We start from the raw sequence: 20,167 nt of genomic DNA on the forward strand, positions 1-20,167 counted from the left end.
TATTGCTCTTTTTCAGTGTTTGAACCTTTATTGCTATAAATTTATACTTTTTAATATAACATTTAATTTTAATTTTAAAGTAGTCCCATTGCTTGCCAATGTTGCTTTCTGCCATGAGTGTGTAAATGATTGCAACCTTAAGCTGAAGTTACCTGGGATTTACAAACCAAATTGAATCTGAGAAAAAATGTACAAGGCCTATCTAGAACAGGTGTGCAGATACAGAGTGCATGACACAAAAAATGATGGCCATGATCCAGCCACAGTTACTTTGTTACATCTGATTTCAATGGGAGAGAGTCACCAAGCTAAGTAAGCACCCAGCTGTACTTTTATTTTTCTGTTGAAGAAAAGAGGAGACAGGACTACAAAAAGTGCTAGAAAATAGTTTATAGAAATGAACTATGGAAGCCCAACACAGTTTATGAAACAGTAGAAGCACACTACTACTTTGACAGTGTTGAATGAAACAGGTTGCCCCTGAAGGGGTGGTTAACTCAAAATGCATTTGATTACAACAGTTGATTTCGATAAAGTGTTTCCTAGCACATTATGAGTTCCTTTCCTCTGTTGTTCATTCCCCTTATTGCTGCTGGCCTCAATATATCTATCTAGCTCCATTTTTTAAATTATGAAAGCCAAATGACCCATAATTCTAAGAAGAGCTCATAGGCACACTGGTGAAAAGAGTAATTTTTCTTTCTTTCAAATCTTTCCATGAAATCTCTAGAGGATATGGAATAGTATCAACCATGCTGGATTTTTAAATAACTATTTTTTGGTTGTGTATTTTACCACTCCTAGCATGACTGCATTACAAATCACTTGAGGGACTTCGTGAAGCTCTTCTGTGGAACATGGCAACGAGAGATCAAAGTGTACCTTTTCCATTTGCGATACTCAAATTTTGAGATCTACAGAAGCGCTTCAATTCAGAGGTTGTCTTCCTCACTTATCTTATGAATATGGTGGTGCCTTCCAGCAGTTCAGGTTCATTTTGCTGAAAAGGTTGCTGCTTCTAAACTGTGCCAGGGAAAGGACCAGAGGCCTTGTGTAGACAACAGGAAATGCAGAGGAGTGATGAGAAAATAATATACCTACCACACCTCCTCAGTGAGGTAGCTTATTGCATGTATCATCGAATGCCACATCATACGAGTACCATGTGTGTTCCATTCATACAGCTGGACACAAAACACAGATAACTATACTACAAGAAGGTCTTTGCTTAATGAATCTACCGAGGCACTATATCCAGGCAAACACAAGCTAGCATTCTACACAACAGACAAAAGAGAGGCAATGTCGGTCAGGATGTACATGATGCATTGACAACATTTCTGCTGATAAACAGGCACTCATCAGTCAAAAATTGTTCCATTCACTCCCAGTTTGAGGATTCTTTTCTTTTTTAAACACATCCAAAAAGTGTCTTGTGGAACATGCTTCTACAACCAACCACATTGGAAAAGGATCCATTCGTTGCATTGCTGAGCATAAAAAGGAGACACGCATCCTTTACAGGGTACAGAGTCTCTGGCAAGGACTAGCAGGCTGGATTTCCAACAACAGTGACTATGATCAACATATGCTGGTTAATTAAATGGCAAAACTAGCCAGCTCGATTACAAGATCTCTTAAGTCTCACGGAAATTTAATCTGCATGCTGGCAAGCAAGGGTTTGCTTAGCAACCCCCAGGAGAAAAAAAAAATGTTCACATTCTGTAGGTCTGACCCGTGGCATGGGCAAAGAAGGGTCAAGCAAACATCTCTTACTGACCATAGGGAAGGTTTCAAGGCTATTAATCCAGAGATTCAGGCCCGCTGAATCCAACTTAAAATGCACAGGTTAAAAATGAAAAGAATGAAGAGAGACGAAGGAAGAGTGTTTCAGACTAGCATGTGGCGCTTCCTATGAAGGGCAAGATGGTCAGAGCGGGAAAAGCTACGGTCGCAGTCTGGGCACTGGAAAGGTTTGACTCCTGTATGCTTCCGGAAATGTCGTGTTAGTTCATCGGATCGAGCAAACTTCCATGTGCAACCTTCCCAAGTACATTTGTAAGGCTTTTCACCTAAGGCCAAAAAAAGAAAAAAAAGGAAGGGGGGAAGGCAATTAAAACCCCCGAAGCAAAACAAAAACTCATGGAACATATTTTCATTTTACACAACGAACACATAAGAAAAGCAAGCCTCCGTTGTCAACAGCATTGTTACATAAAAACTACATATTTTTACATTTACACCCGATGTTCTAGTAAAACAGGTTTCTCTGGATTAAAAATGGGCCTTAGAATGTCTTTATATTTGATCCATAACTGACTTGTCCACTAGCCCTAACTGTTGCTTTTAATCCTGAGTTACATCCAATTGCATCTCTCTGAAAGCTCTTCAGTCCTGTGGGCATTATTTGTCCACGGTGAGGTTATTTTTGTTGTTTTCTCCCTTCTCTCCCACAAGTCAGCATGCTATACAGGGTTAGAGAGTGCCTGGGAGAAAAGGGGAACTTGTGAAAATTGCACCCTTTCTATTTGTGAAAGCTTTCATTTGTGAGAGCCTTCACTGAACAGAGCTCAGAAACAGAGAACAAGATCTGTAGAGAGAATGCTGGATCCAAGACAAATTTAGTGATGATGTAGAAGGGTGTGGTGGTACTAGCGCCATTCAGTAGAAAAATAAGAAAAATAAACCAGCCACCACTCAGAAAAGCAAAAGTGTGTGCCAAAGAAAATAAAAAACCAAGCCTAAAATCCTTTAACGCCTGCTAGGGGATAGGCCCCAATGAGCAAGGCTTAAGGTAAAGGGACCCCTGACTGTTAGGTCCAGTCGTGGCCGACTCTGGGGTTGCAGTGCTCATCTCGCTTTATTGGCTGAGGGAGCCGGCGTACAGCTTCCGGGTCATGTGGCCAGCATGACTAAGCCGCTTCTGGCGAACCAGAGCAGCGCACGGAAACGCTGTTTACCTTCCTGCCGGAGCGGTACCTATTTATCTACTTGCACTTTGAGGTGCTTTTGAACTGCTAGGTTGGCAGGAGCAGGGACCGAACAACAGGAGCGCACCCTGTCGCGGGGATTCGAACCACTGGCCTTCTAATCGGCAAGTCCTAGGCTCTGTGGTTTAACCCACAGCGCCACCCGCGTCCCCAGCAAGGCTTACTTCTGAGTAAATATTCATTGGACTGAAGTGTAAATAATTAAAAATACAGGCAGTATTCCACATTTTACATATCTGAAGCTTCAGTCTCAAGACTGAGAAATTTTCTGGTATGTGACACATGTTACAGAGTGGTAGGGGGGCCTTAATTTGAGCCACTCCTGAAGCTAAGGAAATACAAGAAGTGATAATGCCATCGGCTGTACAGCACATTGACTTCCTGGCACCAAAGAGACAAGTGACACTGCCATGGCATGAAAATACAATAACCCGAGCAAGACACATGATACACTGCCAATAAAACAAAATATGGAGCGCCACAGTGGTGGAACAGTGTTTATTGACAGCAAGCATGTTGCCTATAATTAATGGGTAGACTGGGCCACAGTCAGTTTTGCTTTATGGCTTTGTTTACGGCCCCATGGCTAGAGCAAAACCATTCCAGTCAAATTAAATTGTATATATTCCCCACGCACATTTTGCATTCCTACAGCTCAATTCAAGCTACAGCAGTTCTAGCAGCAACTTGGGCTGATGCAGCTGTCCTGCCAATCAAAGCATCCCTAACCTTCACATGACAATCAGAAGTGGCTCATGTGCATTTGTGTTGACCTTTGCAGTTCCTATGGACTATAAAAGCCAACACCATACTACAAATGGAGGGTCTCCACTCACATTGTTCAGCCAGGACACTGAAGTCCAGCTCCTCACTGCAAGAAGTGAAGCTATAGGGAACCGGGCAGAGGGTCTTTTTGGTGGTGGCGCCCTCCCATCAGATGTCAAGGAGATAAAGGACTACACAACTTTTAGAAGACATCTGAAGGCAGCCCTGTATAGGGTAGGTTTTTTAATTAATGTTTTGTTATGTTTTTATATCTCTTGGAAACCTAGCCAGATGGGCAGGATATATATATATTATTATTATTATTATTATTATTATTATTATTATTATTATTATTACCACCCCCCTGTTCCCACTCCTTTTCTTCCAGAGCACCACAACGACCCTTGTGCAGTAATACTCTGTGTCATTCATTTCTACATCTATAGGAAAAGTGCCGGCATAATAATGGCTCAGTCAAAAATTAGGTCTCAATGTAATCTTAATCTGCCAAGGAACCAACACTGTATGATAATAGAGCTATTTTTCTCTCTTAGAAACTTCTGAGTTGGGTTGTGACAAGAGAACAAGTGATCTTTGGATCTGCCTCATACCTGTATGTGTTCTTCTGTGAGCTTTTAGGTGGGAGCTTTTAGTGTAAACCTTGTTGCAGCCTTCGTAGTCACATCGGTGTATTCTGCGCTTCCTTTGCGTGTCTGGAGATTCCACAGGTAAAGGCCTCTTACCAGGCTGAACAATAACTGAAGGGTGATTCCTGCATGAAGTTAAGCCACAGGTCAACGATGCAATCAGCTTAGCTACATTGCCCTTAATGTTACACCACAGAGCTCCTTTATTCACTACCCCCTCTGTCTTTTGGCAGCCTAAACAACATTACATGCATGTGGAAGAATTCAAGCAAGCTTAGCAAATTTCATGGTCTTTCGTGGTAATATTTTGGCTCTCTTCCCTGCTGGGGGTTTTAGTCATTCTGTGGGATGAACAACAAAAAAATCTCCAGAGCATGCTAGGCTTTTTCGTTTATTTTTAAGATCAGGCTCTTGTTTCCCAGACAAGCATACTGTATTTAGATTTTCCAAATTCTCAGTTAGTGCTTCCAGTGAACGTCTATTGCTTTTGTTGACATATTTTCCTTCTGCTTAGGAAAGAAATTTTAAAAATGAGCTGGCTCACAGCTTTTTGACATTATTAAACCCACCAGTTCTTCCTTAAGAGCCTTTAGTCTCAATTCCCCTAGAGACCAATTAAGAATTTCCTGTTTAGGGCTGGCATAAGGGTGCGGTCTCTCCTCACCACTGATGTCAATCCCTAAAAGTAGAGTTTAGTCTGTATGTGCCACACCCACAAGATGTCAAAAATCGACTCTTAGGCTTCCATCAGTTGGAGGCGTGTGGCCTTACCAGAGCACATTATGCACACTAAGAGCATTTGGCCTAGGAATAACCCTTAAAATCAGGCAGTAACAGCTGTGCAGTTCTGTATCCGTACACGTTTATAGAAAAGACAGCTATCCATTCATTATTTCTAATTAGCAAGCAGAAAGCCCCATCTCTTATTTCCTGCATCTAGAACTTCTGTCTTTAAAAAAAGTGGGACTTCAGTAAGTGATTGTGCAATTTCTGCAAGATGGGGTTGTTGTTTTTTAAAGGAACTGTATGTGGTACAAGTGGTGATATGAGGAGGAATAATGTAGAAGAGCTATCAACATATCAGAGGTAACTATGTCATGAAGCCCAATCAATAAAGAATGCTTTTGGAACACAGACTTCAAAAAGAACCAATCCCTATCTAGACCAAAGTTCTGCCAGCTATCCAAACAAATAGCTCCAGATCTCAAGTAAGAGAGCCAAGCCAAATTGTCAAAATAAAAGGACTGGGGATAGAGTCCACAGGCTCTTTTATCTGATTTGTTTTAAATTTTACTTTTTAAAAGTCTTTTTGACCACATGGTGTCTTTATTTTTGGCTTTAAATACCACAACTAAACTGAGTGCAATCTACAACATCTCTAACTGCAGCAGGTACAGATCCCACAAATGAAGTTTTGAGATGTTACATCTGCACATTTCTTCGATATTTTACTGCACCAGTGCAACTCAGTTAGACTAATGCAAGATGTCTTGCAACTGATAGCGAAAGGTTGACCCCCCCCTTTTTCCTTTCAGTCAAGGGGTGTGTGGAAGGCCTGAGGGAGGGGATAAAGAATTGTTCTGGGTACAAGACTAGCTGTGTCCATTAGCTTGACTTCAGTAATACAGATCACCTTTTTTTAAGGTTCCTAGCAATGTTTTAAAAGTCTCTGAAGAAGTTTCCCAGGGAAACTTATCCTGTCTCCTTTGAGAAAGGAAATGAGCTGTTATCTCTTTATAAACCCAACTAAATCATGCTACACTTTAGATCATCATTCTATTGCTGTTCAACTGATTTATGAAACACACCCTACAAAGCATCTCAAAGCGTTTTCACATTGCAAAAAAAGCCATAGGCAAAACAACTGCATATATAAAAATGATGTGTGTGTGTGTGTGTGTGTGTGTGTGTGTATATATATATATATATATATATATATATATATATATATATATATATATATTCTAAACAATTTCAAATAAATTCAGATACCAACTGTGATAAAAGTCTCTTCCTAAAAAGGCTGGTTGAAAAAGTCTTCAACAGGCACCAAAAAGACAATTTACACGATTGGTTGGGTGTAAGAGATGACCCTGTATTTTAGGTATTCTGACCCCCAAACTACATAGGGCTGTGTTCTCCAGGACTAGCACCTTGGACTTAACTCAGAAGCTAATTGGTAGCTAGCACAATTCTTTCAACAGCGGTGTAATAGTAATAGGATGCAATATTCTGCCTTGGTCAGCTGCATTTTGCACTAGCTGCTGTCTCCAGGGCAGCCCTGCATAGAATGCAACACGGTAATGCAATCTATGATGAGGACGCAATTAATTATTGTGCTCAAACGAGGTAGTATAAGACTCCAGTTAGCTACTTACTCTTGAAGCATTGCTTGAGGAGGCGACAATGAGGTCATCAGCGGAGGGGACATTTGTTCAGGATAGTAGTCATTCCTAGGAGATTCCATGCCTGGTTCCACCTTAATAGATTTCCTTAGGGCTTGCTTCTCATAAGATTCTATAACAGACACTACAAGAAAAACAAACATAGCAAATAAACACATTTTCCCATCTTCTACATGCCGCGTGTAACTAACATAAGGTATTCCTGTGAAGATTGTAAACTGCTGAATATATTTTGTAGGCTGGTAAGTTCTGCATTTGAAACACTGTTACTTATTGCATTTCTTACTGCCCTTGCCTCCTCCAAGGAGGTCAGGACTAGGGCTGGACGATACCTGGTTTTCAACATCATGATATATCACCAGCTAAACAGCGCAATATACTGATATATCACGATGTCTGAAATAAGGATGGAGCTAGGCATTGGCTGGCTTCACTGTTTTTCCCATATCATGATTTTTGCCTAGCAGACACACATACATAATGATTCGTAATATATTGCCAGGTCAAAAAGTACGAAACCAGTACCACAATATGGACTTCAGTTTTGGACGATATATTGGTTTATCACCCAGCCCTAATCAGGACAGCATCCCTTGTTTCTGCCTTTCTGTCCCCCTTTATTGTCACAAAAACTGTGACGCAGATTATGCAGAGAGTTAAATGCCTGGTCCATGAAGTAGGAATCTACTTTGCCTGCTCTTAGTTGAAAACACTTATCTTCCGTATCACCTTGTAAAAGGATAAACAGAAGCAGTTTTGCCATGATAGATGTGGCACGACTTTAAGCAGAAGAGCATCAGGTTCCTTTTTAATTTATCTTTTAAAAAATAAAAAATGGGATGGGGAAGTCCACAAAAACCAGAACCTTTACCTGGCATGCTACTTGGGTTTTCCAACTCTTCTGAAAGGACCGTGGACACCATAATAGGATGCTGAAGGGGAGGAGCATACATAAAAGGGACAGGCTGCACTACGACGGGCTGTATAACTGGAAGCATCCCAGGGCTTCGAAGTCCATGGCGAGAAAGAGCTGCCATTACCGGAGGAATAGTTAATGGCATCGTGAAAGGCTGCAGTTTCTTCATTGGTGGGCTGGGTGAGGGCAGGTTTAATCCAGGTGAGCCTCTCCTGGGCTGGAATTTCAGGGGCGAAGGAGAAGGAGAACTTCCTGACGAAGGAGGCGAGCTCCGCTTCACTGTGAGGTCGACAGGCTCAACTTGCACTCCGTTGCAAAACCCTTCCGAAATCTGGTAGATTTTACTGGGCACCATGTTTGGCGTCGAATAAATGACACTATACTTGTTGTGGTTCATTTGGTCCATGTAACTGGAGCTGAACGACTGCGCAAAAGAGGGGAAGAAATAGGTGACATGGAATCCAGGACACAAAATGCGCTTTGTTAAATAAGGGACCATCTCTGCGATGCTTTAACCTGAATTCCACTGGACTCAAATATGAATTGAAATCCTACACAGATATTCTTTGAAGTGAGAAGACACACATAATTCTGCTTAGGCAGAACCATACAGCCCCACGAAGCAGATGGCTTACAGGTTAGCGATCCTTGATGCCTCACATTAACCACTTCTGCCACATTACAGAATACAGTGGTACTTCGGGTTAAGTAAGCTAATGGGATCTCCTGCTGCTGCCACACCGCCGGAGCATGATTTCTGTTCTCATCCTGAAGCAAAGTTCTTAACCTGAAGCGTATGTAACCCGAGGTACCACTGTATATTTTAATATGTATCAGAATCTTCTGTAATAAAAGTTGATCTGGTAGGATTAATTCTGTACCTTTTGGTGAATATGTCAAGTCAGGCCTGGCTACAAGGTTGTGGACTCAGCCAGCTCAGATTCTAATTCTAATGTGAAGACATCCACCACAAGACAAGGACAGTCCTGGGAAAGGTTTGCCACGTTTTCCTGGAACAACTGGGCCCATCAACACTTTGTTGTTGAGCAGTAGAGGAAGGCTACTTGGGAGGAAAGCCAATTGGACATGGCCCCTATGCTGCTTATTTTTGTTCTATTCTACTGTTTGCAGTAACAGAATTTCTTCAACATAAATGTATTCCATTGCACAACTACATGTAAATATGTTACATGAAACCACAACATCCCTGTGGATGTTTTAATTGAGACCTTTCGACATCTGCAGAGGACCACAACTCCCATCACCTGTGACCACGGGCCATGCTGGCTGGGGCTGATGGGAGTTGGAGTCCAACTACATCTGGAGAGCAGTGTTAGAAACTCAGGTATATATTCTAGGTGTCAAATGGGTCCTTAAACCAAGGCTGCAGTGTCACCAAAATGGACTGTCTAGTTGCCATTTGGGGGCAAGACAACTCTAAAGTCTTATTTTTCAAATGACGGGTTGCTGCTTCTGGTTTTATTTTATATGTTGTGGTCTTGTTGTGAACCACCCTTGATTTATTGATTCTCAGTTAAACATCTAGCTAGTTCAGATGATGAAGAAAAGTCACTTTTCCCAGGCACAGTCCACATATATATTGGCCTATTCAGCCCTCTTTTTCTTAATGGTGACTGCTCCTGCTCAGGCTGCACAGAAAAAGCCATTTGGTTCCGGAAATCCATTCCGATTGCACAGATAAAAATATAACTGATAGAATTCTACAGGATAGGGGTATTACTGTATGTAAACACTCCAAATCCAATGATCCCCAGATGGTACAGATGTCAGGCACTATCCTGGTGCCCAGGCATCTTCGCTTGGTTGCAAGTAGTCAAAAGCCAGGTGCAAAAGTACCTGGCTAATTTCAAATACTGTCGAGAGCCACCTGCACTATTTGCTCAATAATCTTTCCAGACTCAACACTTCAGTGCCTCTGCCCCATCAAGCATATTTCATTTGCAATCTTACGCCTGTCACAACCAAAAGAACACTGAAGCAAGGGAATTATGATAATTATTCAAGGATACCGACTAGGGAGACACTAATAATTAAAACAGCACCAAGCATCTAGCTCCCAGGGTTGGCCCAAGCAAAGCAATCCAAGAGGTCCACCCCAGCACTCCCTGCAATATTGCAAGGGATCCTGGGGCACACCTCTCGGATTGCACACCAGATCTGTGCTGCTCAAAACCACTGCTTGGGTTGCTTATGCAGTCGGGCTTGCACAAGATTAAATTGCCACAATAAGGCCAAATTAAACTCTTGGATTACCATTAGCAGAACAAAAACTGCCATGCTGTGGTGGTAACAGGTAGGCAAATGCATTGAGGTGGGTCTACTCATGCAATCAAGTGCAGTTCAAGATACCTGGAATGCTTTTCACTCACATGAAACAGACATATTCCTGTTTGCCCAGGTATTTTGATGGCTGAAATATACCTTTCCCGGCAAACTTGAAATTAGCAACTGTGAGGGTATCTGAGTGTTCTGAAATGATTTCAGAATATTTAAATTGTTGTTGTTATTTAAAAAAATATTTGCTACTTAAGACTTCTTTGGAAGCAAGGGCGGCACATAAATTTAATAACAATATTAATATTTCTGAAATACAGCATCTTGTGACCTGGTACTATAAGCTACTGCAAAAGCAAACATTTGCAGTGCTATGACAAGTGTAGCAAACTAATCAAGCACAGTCGAATGCCATTATTAGCAGAAACAAAAACAAAAAAATCACCATACATGATCATAAGTTGTTGTGAAGCTGAGAACAGAGGACAGAAGAGAGCTGGGACAGAAACGGAGACAAGCGCAGCATCCAAAAGGGATTTCAAGCACCGCAGGAGCCAGCTGTGTAACTGCAACCCTATGTGCTTAAAATTGGGTTGCACGTATTGGGAGCACACCTTGGCAGGCAGCATAGCAAGATGAACTTGCCCCACCAGTAAGAAGACACACCTTTAGTTACATCAATGCAAGACACTCAGTGCACTGTTTCATGGCTATAGGATTGGAACATCAGGTAATGGATTTCAAACATGAGTGCAACCGGAACAGAAGTTTTAAAAAAACACAGGATGGGAGACAAAGTTGTTGCTCCATTCACTGATGGAGCTTTCATCCAGGCAAGCACAGCTGCATTCACAGAAGCTGTCCTTCTGTGTGTGCAACTCTCCTCCCATTAATAGAGTGACTCCGCTGGACCTCACCCGTAATAATTTATGTCACCAATTCTGAAGTTCAAAACTGCTCATGTCAAGGAATGCCTTTTAGAAAGATGGTAACTGGACTTTTAAGAGATCACATTTTCTCTCTCTAATTAAAATAGCCTTCCATCCATTTTGATTGAGGTTGTTGATCCTAAGCGGACTTCCTTGAAATCAGTGCAACTTACTTCCTAGCACGTTTCTGAGCACAATTCAAAGTGTTGGTGCTGACCTTTAAAGACCTAAACAGCCTTGGACAAGTATACCTGAAGGAGCATCTCCACCCCCATCACTCCACCCAACTGAGCTCCAGTTCTGAGGGCCTTCTGGTGGTTCCCTCACTGCGAGAAGTGAGGTTACAGGGAACCAGAAAGAGGGCCTTCTCGGTAGTGGCGCCTGCCCTGTGGAATGCCCTCCCATCAGATGTCAAGAAAATAAACAACCACCTGACTTTTAGAAGACATCTGAAGGCAGCCCTGTTCAGGGAAGTTTTTAATGTTTGATCTTTTATCATGCTTTTAATATTCTGTTGGGAGCCGCCCAGAGTGGCTGGGGTAACCTAGCCAGATGGGCGGGGTATAGATAATAAATTATTATTATTATTCCCATTAAACGTGGCTGCAAAAATCTGTACAACTGCACAGTCATGTGTGCTTAGCCCCCAGCGAAAAGCATGTGGCTTATAGGACAGAAACCCATTCATTTCAGTATTGTAGGCAGGCTTTTTTTAGGATTGTCTGGGATGTACAAACCAAAGCACAGGACTATAGTTGAGCTATAATGTAGTACGTTTCCCCCCCTCTAAAGGTTGCAGGTCATGTGTAACTTGCAAGCTAAATTTTAAAAGTCCCGTTTGCTTCAGATGTTAAGGCAACCATGGAATGCTTAAACAAACAAACTCCAGTGGGAAATACCTAACTGCTGAGGGAGAAAAAACACAAAATTATTAAATTATGCTAGGGATTCAACTTGCTCTCTGTTTCTCAGCTTGACAGAAAGAATTTTCATTGTGTTTAGCTACGCTAGCACAGAATTCACCCAAGTCAGCTGTTTTTGTGCCAGTCTGAAGAAGCCGATTTATTTTGACAGGGTTTCTTTTCCACATTTCTACTGAGCTGCACATTTCCAGTAGAAGATCATGAACATCATAGCAAACAAGGAAAGCTAGAGTGCAAAAACAGGAGAAGTGCGGTAGGACACATCTGGTTAGTTATTACCTAAAACAAGAAAACCCCCACACAAATAATTTGTAACCCTTTAATGGGCATTAGGCAATAACCAAACAAAACCATGCCACTATGGACAAACTTAAGTTAACAAGTGACATCTGTCTAACCGAACATAATATTCACACACGATCTGAAAGCTACTCTCAACAGCATCACTTTGTAACCATTTGAAGTCTAACATATTCATTGCAGCATAAACTCCTGCCAAGCATTTAGCAGGCAAAACAGAGTACAAAGGAAATATATATATATATTTTTAAACATAGTGGGGCCAAAAAGTCATGAAATGCAAGGGGTAACGGTGCATCTGTAAACTTTCTATACATAGTTTAAGGAGTTTTTCCAATTTACCTTTACTAGTAGAGACATGAGTTTATAGGACAAAAGTGTGTGTGTGTGTGTGTGTGTGTGATTGCATGTTCATGTCTGTATGTCAGGATGTTAATGATGCTTTGCCTATGGTGTGTGTGTGTGTGTGTGTGTGTGTGTGTGTATATATATATATATATGCTTTCGTAGATTTTCACGGGTACAGGAATGCAGGTTTTGGTGTCTTCGGGTGTCTTCCCGTGTAAGAGTCGGGGTGTCTGTGCGACGTTTCGACGAGGTCTCACTCGTCATCTTCAGGCTGGTGCTTTCGGCTTCTTGTTACTGGAACAGAGCAGAATCTGGTGTTTGAGTTCCTATAAATACTGTTGAGGGGTGTGGTGTATGGCCTCCAACGTTCTGGGCAGAGAGGAAGTTCCTAGATTAGTGTGCCTTTTCTTCTTTTGTTCCTTAATTACTTGAGGGATATCTTGAGTGATTTCATGAGTGATATTCTGAATACCACTGGGTGGGTCATTAAGTGTAGATTAGTTGCTAAAGCTTTTGTGTCTTGACCTCTTGAGCTTGTGAAGAGTTTTTCTGAGAAGATGGCTGTGCTGCATTTAGTTGTGCTCTGGCTTGGCTTCGTGTATAGGGGCGAGCTGTGGTTTTGTGCCTTGTGCCAGCCAGATCTGTGTAGGGATTGCAGGGGGGTGCAGCATCCGGAGGTGCCACTATAGTTTGGCTACTGGATGGAGTCTGTAATATGTCTGTGGAGAGGGTCTGGGTTTGGGTCTGGTGTGGTTGATTGGTGACGGCGAGAAACACCCTCACAACATGAACAAGCGTGACGACACGTCCCGCCTGCCAGACATCTGGAAATTAGCCCTCCCCACAAAAACCGACACCAGAACCAGAGGCACACAGAACGCCGTCACCAATCAACCACACCAGACCCAAACCCAGACCCATGTTGTCTGAACATGGCTGCATGGAAGATTCTAAAGTTGTTTGCGTTGTGACAGGAAAACAGTGAAGCTAAATTGGCTGATTGCATGTTTTCATATTAGAAGAAATGGTGGTGGTGGGGTGTTCTAATAATTTATTAGCAATAAATTGAGTTTATTCTGCAACTTTATATTTATGAAATAAATAAAAGCAAGTATGACCCAGTCACAACAATAGTCACTGCATGAAGACTATCTTTCTGGCTGTGCTATATTACTTGAAACAATAGTCACTGCATGAAGACTAAAGCGAGATGAGCACTGCAACCCCAGAGTTGGTCACAACTGGACCTAATGGTCAGGGGTCACTTTACCTTTATTTTAACCATGTTTTCAGTTTGTTGTGGTTTACCATGGCTTGCCTCCCTACCGACACGGAGAGGCTGCATTGCAGCTACACAGAACTGCATAGTTGGTTAAGTCTGGATTTGATCATTCAAACCGGAACAGCAGCAAAATAAATAAATAAACTGGATTAATTAATATTCAAAAACAACCTACAGGTATGAAGTAGTTAACAAACTACTGCTGAACACAAAAGCTATTTTTATCACAGATAAGGTGCTTGTTTAGACCAGCTGCTGTGGCCTAGTATACTGTTTCCAATAAATGCCAGCTCCTGGATTTTGCTAAGCAAAAAATATATATGGATGTGATTAACTTCAGAATCGGGTGCTCTGTTTTTCAGCTAGATCACAAAGAGACAGAATATATGCTCAATTTAGGCATGCAAGCCATTGAGTGATGAAATAAGTTTAATACTGCTTAAGTTATATGGCCACATACACATTGCAAGGCAACACCATTAGATGTTGAGTAGCAATTCTCTAATTTGGAGACCCTGGGCTATAAGGAGCACAAAATGCTCAGTTTGTAGCCACCTGCAACTTTTCAAGTAGCTTTTCTATAATTAGAGAAGATAGGTATCTGGCTAAAAGGAGCAGCACTTCAAGGGAAAGAATATTCAAATATGTCACTTAATGTTCTCTGGCACAGCAAACAATTCTTCAGGGCGTTTTGTCTCTCTCTCTGAATCCTACTTCTATATGCAAGGATACAGAAATACTGGCAAGAATGTTCTTGATGAAGGCTGCCTAATATGTGTCATCCAATTTTTAGACATCAGTCACGTGCCGGGGATTTTTCCAGGTCTATCCTGACCAAGATTGCTTTTCAAATATGTATAAGCTGGAAAGCAATATAATCAAAATAACCGGGGAGTTGACATATTTCTTCTCCACTTGTCCACACCTAGGACAAAGTCCAGCTAAACAGGTCACATTTTGTGATCTCCGCCCAGATATGAATGCTCTCGTAAAGAGGCAACTGTGCTGTTAATCTGACAGAACTTGCTACATAGCATACAGTGGGTGACGATTAATAATCATCATCACTAAGAACTCACTTCAAATCTCCTCTCAAAAGGAAGATTTATGCAGGTCTTCTACAATGGACAGTAAGTCCTGTTCTTCTGTGGGAGATTTGTGTATTCATCTTACTTAAAAAGCAGGTGTACCCTATCTGCCTTTCCACCAAATGTAGGCCTCAAAAGTGGACACTCCAATAGCAAAAGCATCTGCTGCTAATTTGTGCTTTTCTGGAAACTTCCGTGGCACTGTTTACTCCAAGGTAACAAGTACCACACTAACTATTTCACATCACATGTAGTCAACAGGGTGGAGCTCAGGCGACTCTGTAATTACATCTACTATATAGTTATCACTCATGTGTGTAGTAACACCATTCCCAAACTGCCCGGTCCACCAGAGAGATGACAAAATGCTGTGGGTGTGTCCTGCCATTATGCGATTGTGGTAAACCTTTTAAAACCGCACCCTTACAGCATTGCTAAAACTCAACTTCGTTTCTTTTTCCTGGTGCTAAAAACTGTGTTATTTACACTGGTGGCGCTCCACTCTCAACAGCATGTCTTCGTGCAAAAAACGTCAACTACTGTTTTAAGCGTGAGAAAATGTTGGGCCGCGTGACAATTTTGCCAAATACTGCAGCAAACGCAATGCTCTTGCTTAGAATCGTAAGATTTGCAAGAGGAAATGAGGGTAGTTTTATTCCACCTTCCAAAGGCAGAATACTGAACTTCTTTCCACACACCACACGCTTTGCCACCTTAAATTCTCTTCCTCCCTCCACTTCCAAAGCTTAAGGGGACTGCAGGAACTACACGGGTCTGGTTTCTCCCAACACACCATATCAAACTTTGCTGGCATGAGTGCACAGGCTTCTGGTTTTACACCCACTCTGTTCCTCCCTGATCCCTTCTGCTGCCGTGCCACACTAAGCCAAGGTTTGGTTTAAGAAGCCATCCAAAAAATGAAATAAATAAATTTGTCACTCATAAAACCATAGATCGCAGGAGCATAGAATTGTTAGAGCTGGAAGGGACCGTGAGGGTCCAAACCCCATGCAATGCAGCAATGTAGGGCTCAAGCCCTCAACCCTGAGATTCAGAGTGGCATGCTCTACTGACTGAGCTATCCCAGCAGTATGAATGCATTTACAGTGGTACCTCGGGTTAAGTACTTAATTCATTCCGGAGGTCCGTACTTAACCTGAAACTGTTCTTAACCTGAAGCACCACTTTAGCTAATGGGGCTTCCTGCTGCTGCCGTGATGCCAGAGCACAATTTCTGTTCTCATCCTGAAGCAAAGTTCTTAACCTGAAGCATATGTAACCCGAGGTACCATTGTATACCACTCCGACCATGCACAATCCCACCTACCCCTCCTCTCCTGTTTATATATGAAGTCTCTCCCCACAAAGTCATCACCTCTTCTTCCTTCCTCTTCTCACTTGAAACACATTCTCTCTCCACCACAGACACATAATAATAATAATAATAATAATAATAATAATAATAATAATAAACAAACACACGCCAAATCTTCACTGCTGCAATCCGCTTAACATCCAAGACCAATTTAGAGGTACATCCTTTGGTCTTCATCCATCATTATTTACAAACCACTACACTAGCAAGCTCTTTTTTGGTCAGAAGTCACGAAGTGCAGTCAACATCACATGGACTCTGAGCTGCTCTAAACATCACTGAAATTTCAAACTCTGTACCAATTTGGCTGCAAATCCCTTTTTTAAAAAAGGCAACTTAATTTAAGGATGCTACAAATGGGCTGACAAGAAAAGGATGCACTTGCTAAAATGCAATGTAATGCATACATTATTATATTGTTGCAGCATTAAACCTCGTGTACATGTTATGCCAGAGGTAGCCTTTAATTATCTGCTGATGGATTCCCACTTATTTCTAGCAAATTACTTCCAGCCTCTCTGCAGAAATAAGCCTACAGCTACTTTGAGGAAAACATAGCAGTTATCTTTTGGAACAGCAACCAATAACTACTTTGGTCTATAATCAACCACACTAATTACTTAGGAGGGCAATTGCATTCATTTCCCAAAGGGCAGTTCTTAGTTTTCTTGACCAAAACAGTGTGAACTAAAGGAGAAGTTTTAAAACTTCTTTTATGAAAGCATTTATTAAAATATATCCAGGTAAAGAAGCATTTATCGGAAATGTCCCCCACACCCCACAAGCAGAGTGTTTCTTAAAATTAAAATTGAACCAAAAGCTGAACACTGTTATTGGATACTTTCTAACAAACATTGCAAATATCCATGACAACTTTGTTTCAAAGTGACCCTCACATCTTGTATAACCGCTGGCAGGAATATCAGCAGCCAAACACACAAAGATGATCTAATTGTATAAGCTTCTCATTACCAGCAAGCCTTCGCATACAATCCTCTATTCAAATTTTCCCCTTTGCGACTATTTTCCAAGTACACAGAGGCAAACAAAGCAAACAGGCTTAGGGCACCAGACTCACCCTAGAACATCCTAGACCGTAAGCTCATTTCCTTGAACATTGCCAAGGTGCTCCCTTCTCTCCTGCAACCTCTGTGTAGGTCAGGCAGAAAATCTCAAACATCGACAGTAAGAGAAAACATGGGAAATGCAAGTAAAGCTAACAGGACCAAATGCAGAAAGAAAAAGACTTGAAAAAACTCAGGTCTCACTTGCAGAGACCCCCCCTGTGCCCTTAACAGCTGATGTTCAACATCACTGCATCGCCAGGCAGGAAAACTGAACCTGCTGAATTCCTGCCTGTTAAATACACAGAACCTTGGTCAGGGAAAAGAGGCTATCCTAACTAGTCAGTGGCTCTCATGGGTGGTGTGCAGTGATTTATTTTTGTGCTTAAGGTAAAGATAAAGGAACCCCTGACCATTAGGTCCAGTCGTGGCCGACTCTGGGGTTGTGGTGCTCATCTCGCTTTATTGGCCGAGGGAGCCGACGTACAGCTTCTGGGTCGTGTGGCCAGCATGACTAGGCTGCTTCTGGCGAACCAGAGCAGTGCACGGAAACGCCGTTTACCTTCCCGCCGGAGTGGTACCTATTTATCTACTTGCACTTTGATGTGCTTTCGAACTACTAGGTTGGCAGGAGCAGGGACCGAGCAACGGGAGCTCACCCCGCTGCGGGGATTCGAACTGCCAACTTTCTGATTGGCAAGTCCTAGGCTCTGTGGTTTAACCCACAGCGCTTATTTTACTTCAAAAGCAGCTCAGGGGTGTTTGTGGGAGTGTTGTTTCTTCTCCTGTGCAAATGATCCCTCTGGAGATTTTGCACTCTGAAACTTTCCTGGATGCCCGCATTTCCAAAAAGCTTCCCCATAGCCTCAGGTGTGCTTTCTGTAAGCAGTGGGAATCAGCCTACTATGCACCTGACACCTGTTCATTTGTGTGTGTGTGTGTGTGTGTGTGTGTGTGTGTGTGTGTGGTCTTTTTCACTTTGAAAGAATCTGGTGCAGAAAGATTCTGTCACGGGAAAAAGAAGGTCCTTCTTCCTTAAATAGAAAATCAGAAAGCACATGGATCACAGGCCCTCACAGCCTAACTCTGCGATTCAATTAAAGTTCAGGGGAGCATGCTGTGAGGTAACTACTGCCGCAGGAAGTGCCGACAGCTAGGAAGGCTGCAGAGCGCTAGAGAGATGTTTAATGGAAAGAAACATACATACAACTCCTGCCCACCTTGTGATGATTAAAGCTGAACTCTACGCCCACCAAAATTCTGAAGAAATTCAAAAGGCCCCTGGTTATGATGGAGTAAAAAAACAAAAAAAAAAACAGGAGCCTTGTTTGCAAGGAAAGAAACGATTTGTGAAATTGGGGGCAGGTTTCAGCACAGCACGACTAGAATATAACCCATGACAACAGAAGCTTTAAAAAAATGTTTAAATACTAACCACTGGAACGGGTTCCATTGCTTCTTGTTTGATGGGGACAGGGTCAAACATTAGCATCTTCTTCGTCAGCTTTACTTATATTGTTGTGCAGGACTCTAGAAACACGAGGGGGGGAAGCAAGAGAGGGTTTTAAGAAAAGACAAAGCATGAGAAAGCTGTAGAATACTCAGCTCTTAAGTGAACATATTTCACATTACTGCGCATAGGAGTTAATTGCATGTACGGCATGCAAACGACTGGGCGCAGCTTATTGCTATTGGAGAAAACAACCCAACATTGGGAGCAGGGGTAGAAACATGAGTCCCCTCTCAACTGTGCTTGGGCAAGGCCTGCATGCAAGTAATGCATGCAAAACACCATATTATCTCCATAATCCTTAAATAGCTCTATACCAGGCATAGGCAACCTTGGGCCCTCCAGATGTTTTGGACTACAATTCCCATCATCCCTGACCACTGGCCCTGTTAGCTGGGGATCATGGGAGTTGTAGGCCAAAACATCTGGAGGGCTGAAGGTTGCCTATGCCTGCTCTCTACTTTTAAAATTGCATTCTCATCTCCATGCAGCCGCTGTGGGTGCCTGCAAGAAGCGAATGATGGCATGCCTAAGACCACCTAGTAAGTTTGTCAGAGGAACTTTGCAGCTTATCCTCAGAAACTCTTTAGGTCGACACCACATATGAAGTTGTGCGATACCGTCTCAAAACTGCAGGAAATCCCTTTGCATTTATGCTATCACGAGCGCTACTTTTTGGCTTCAAAGCAAAAACACATCTATGTAACAATAGGAAATATGTTATCAAGTACAGAAACTTTATTTTTTAAAATATGAGTCCTATTATCAGGGGTCAGCAAACTTCTTCAGCAGGGGGCTGGTCCACTGTCCCTTCAGACCTTTTGGGGAATCGGACTATATTTTGAAAAAATAAATAAATGAACGAATTCCTACGCCCCACAAATAACCCAGAGATGCATTTTAAATAAAAGGACACATTCTACTCATGTAAAAACACGCTGATTCCCAGACTGTCCGCAGACCAGATTTAGAAGGCGATTGGGCTGCATCCGGCCCCCGGGCCTTAGTTTGCCTACCCATGGCTTATATGAACCCCACTCCCAGATGCTGAACTACTTTGATGTTTTTATCCAGATTTAATTCAGAATAATTAGCACAAGCAGCGGCTACAAATAACCAAACACTCTTGCTTCTCTTTCCTCCACATAAGAGAATGCATTCACCACACAGATGTCCTGCTCACATGTTCGGTGTCCGCAATGAGGTCTTAAAGTAACACACCTTGTTTATGGGGGAAATCTTGTACAGTTCCTTCACATGCTGTTTTGTCAGCTGGAAAGCCTTTGCATCTGTCGACATTTATCCTAAAGTCTGGAATTGATTTCTAATA

General features: G+C 42.2%; 1 protein-coding gene across 2 annotated transcripts in view; it reads right to left on the bottom strand.

Annotated features, from left to right (window-relative positions):
- Positions 1-375: 375 nt before the first annotated feature.
- Positions 376-20,167, bottom strand: part of KLF3 (KLF transcription factor 3) — a 39,782-nt gene continuing 19,990 nt past the window's right edge. The window contains exons 2-6 of one of the 2 annotated variants that reach the window (XM_082238274.1): positions 18,763-18,857; positions 7,679-8,147; positions 6,781-6,931; positions 4,367-4,527; positions 376-2,072 (exon numbers count right to left, since the gene is read on the bottom strand). In XM_082238274.1, coding sequence (XP_082094400.1) covers positions 1,891-2,072; positions 4,367-4,527; positions 6,781-6,931; positions 7,679-8,147; positions 18,763-18,819 — 1,020 coding nt within the window. In that variant the 5' untranslated portion in view covers positions 18,820-18,857 and the 3' untranslated portion in view covers positions 376-1,890. Of the gene's footprint in view, positions 2,073-4,366; positions 4,528-6,780; positions 6,932-7,678; positions 8,238-18,762; positions 18,858-20,167 lie in introns of those variants that run through there. The other variant, XM_082238273.1, reaches the window with a different exon arrangement.

The sequence above is a fragment of the Podarcis vaucheri genome, assembly GCF_965113315.1.
Source record: "Podarcis vaucheri genome assembly, chromosome: 9".
Taxonomy (NCBI): domain Eukaryota; kingdom Metazoa; phylum Chordata; class Lepidosauria; order Squamata; family Lacertidae; genus Podarcis; species Podarcis vaucheri.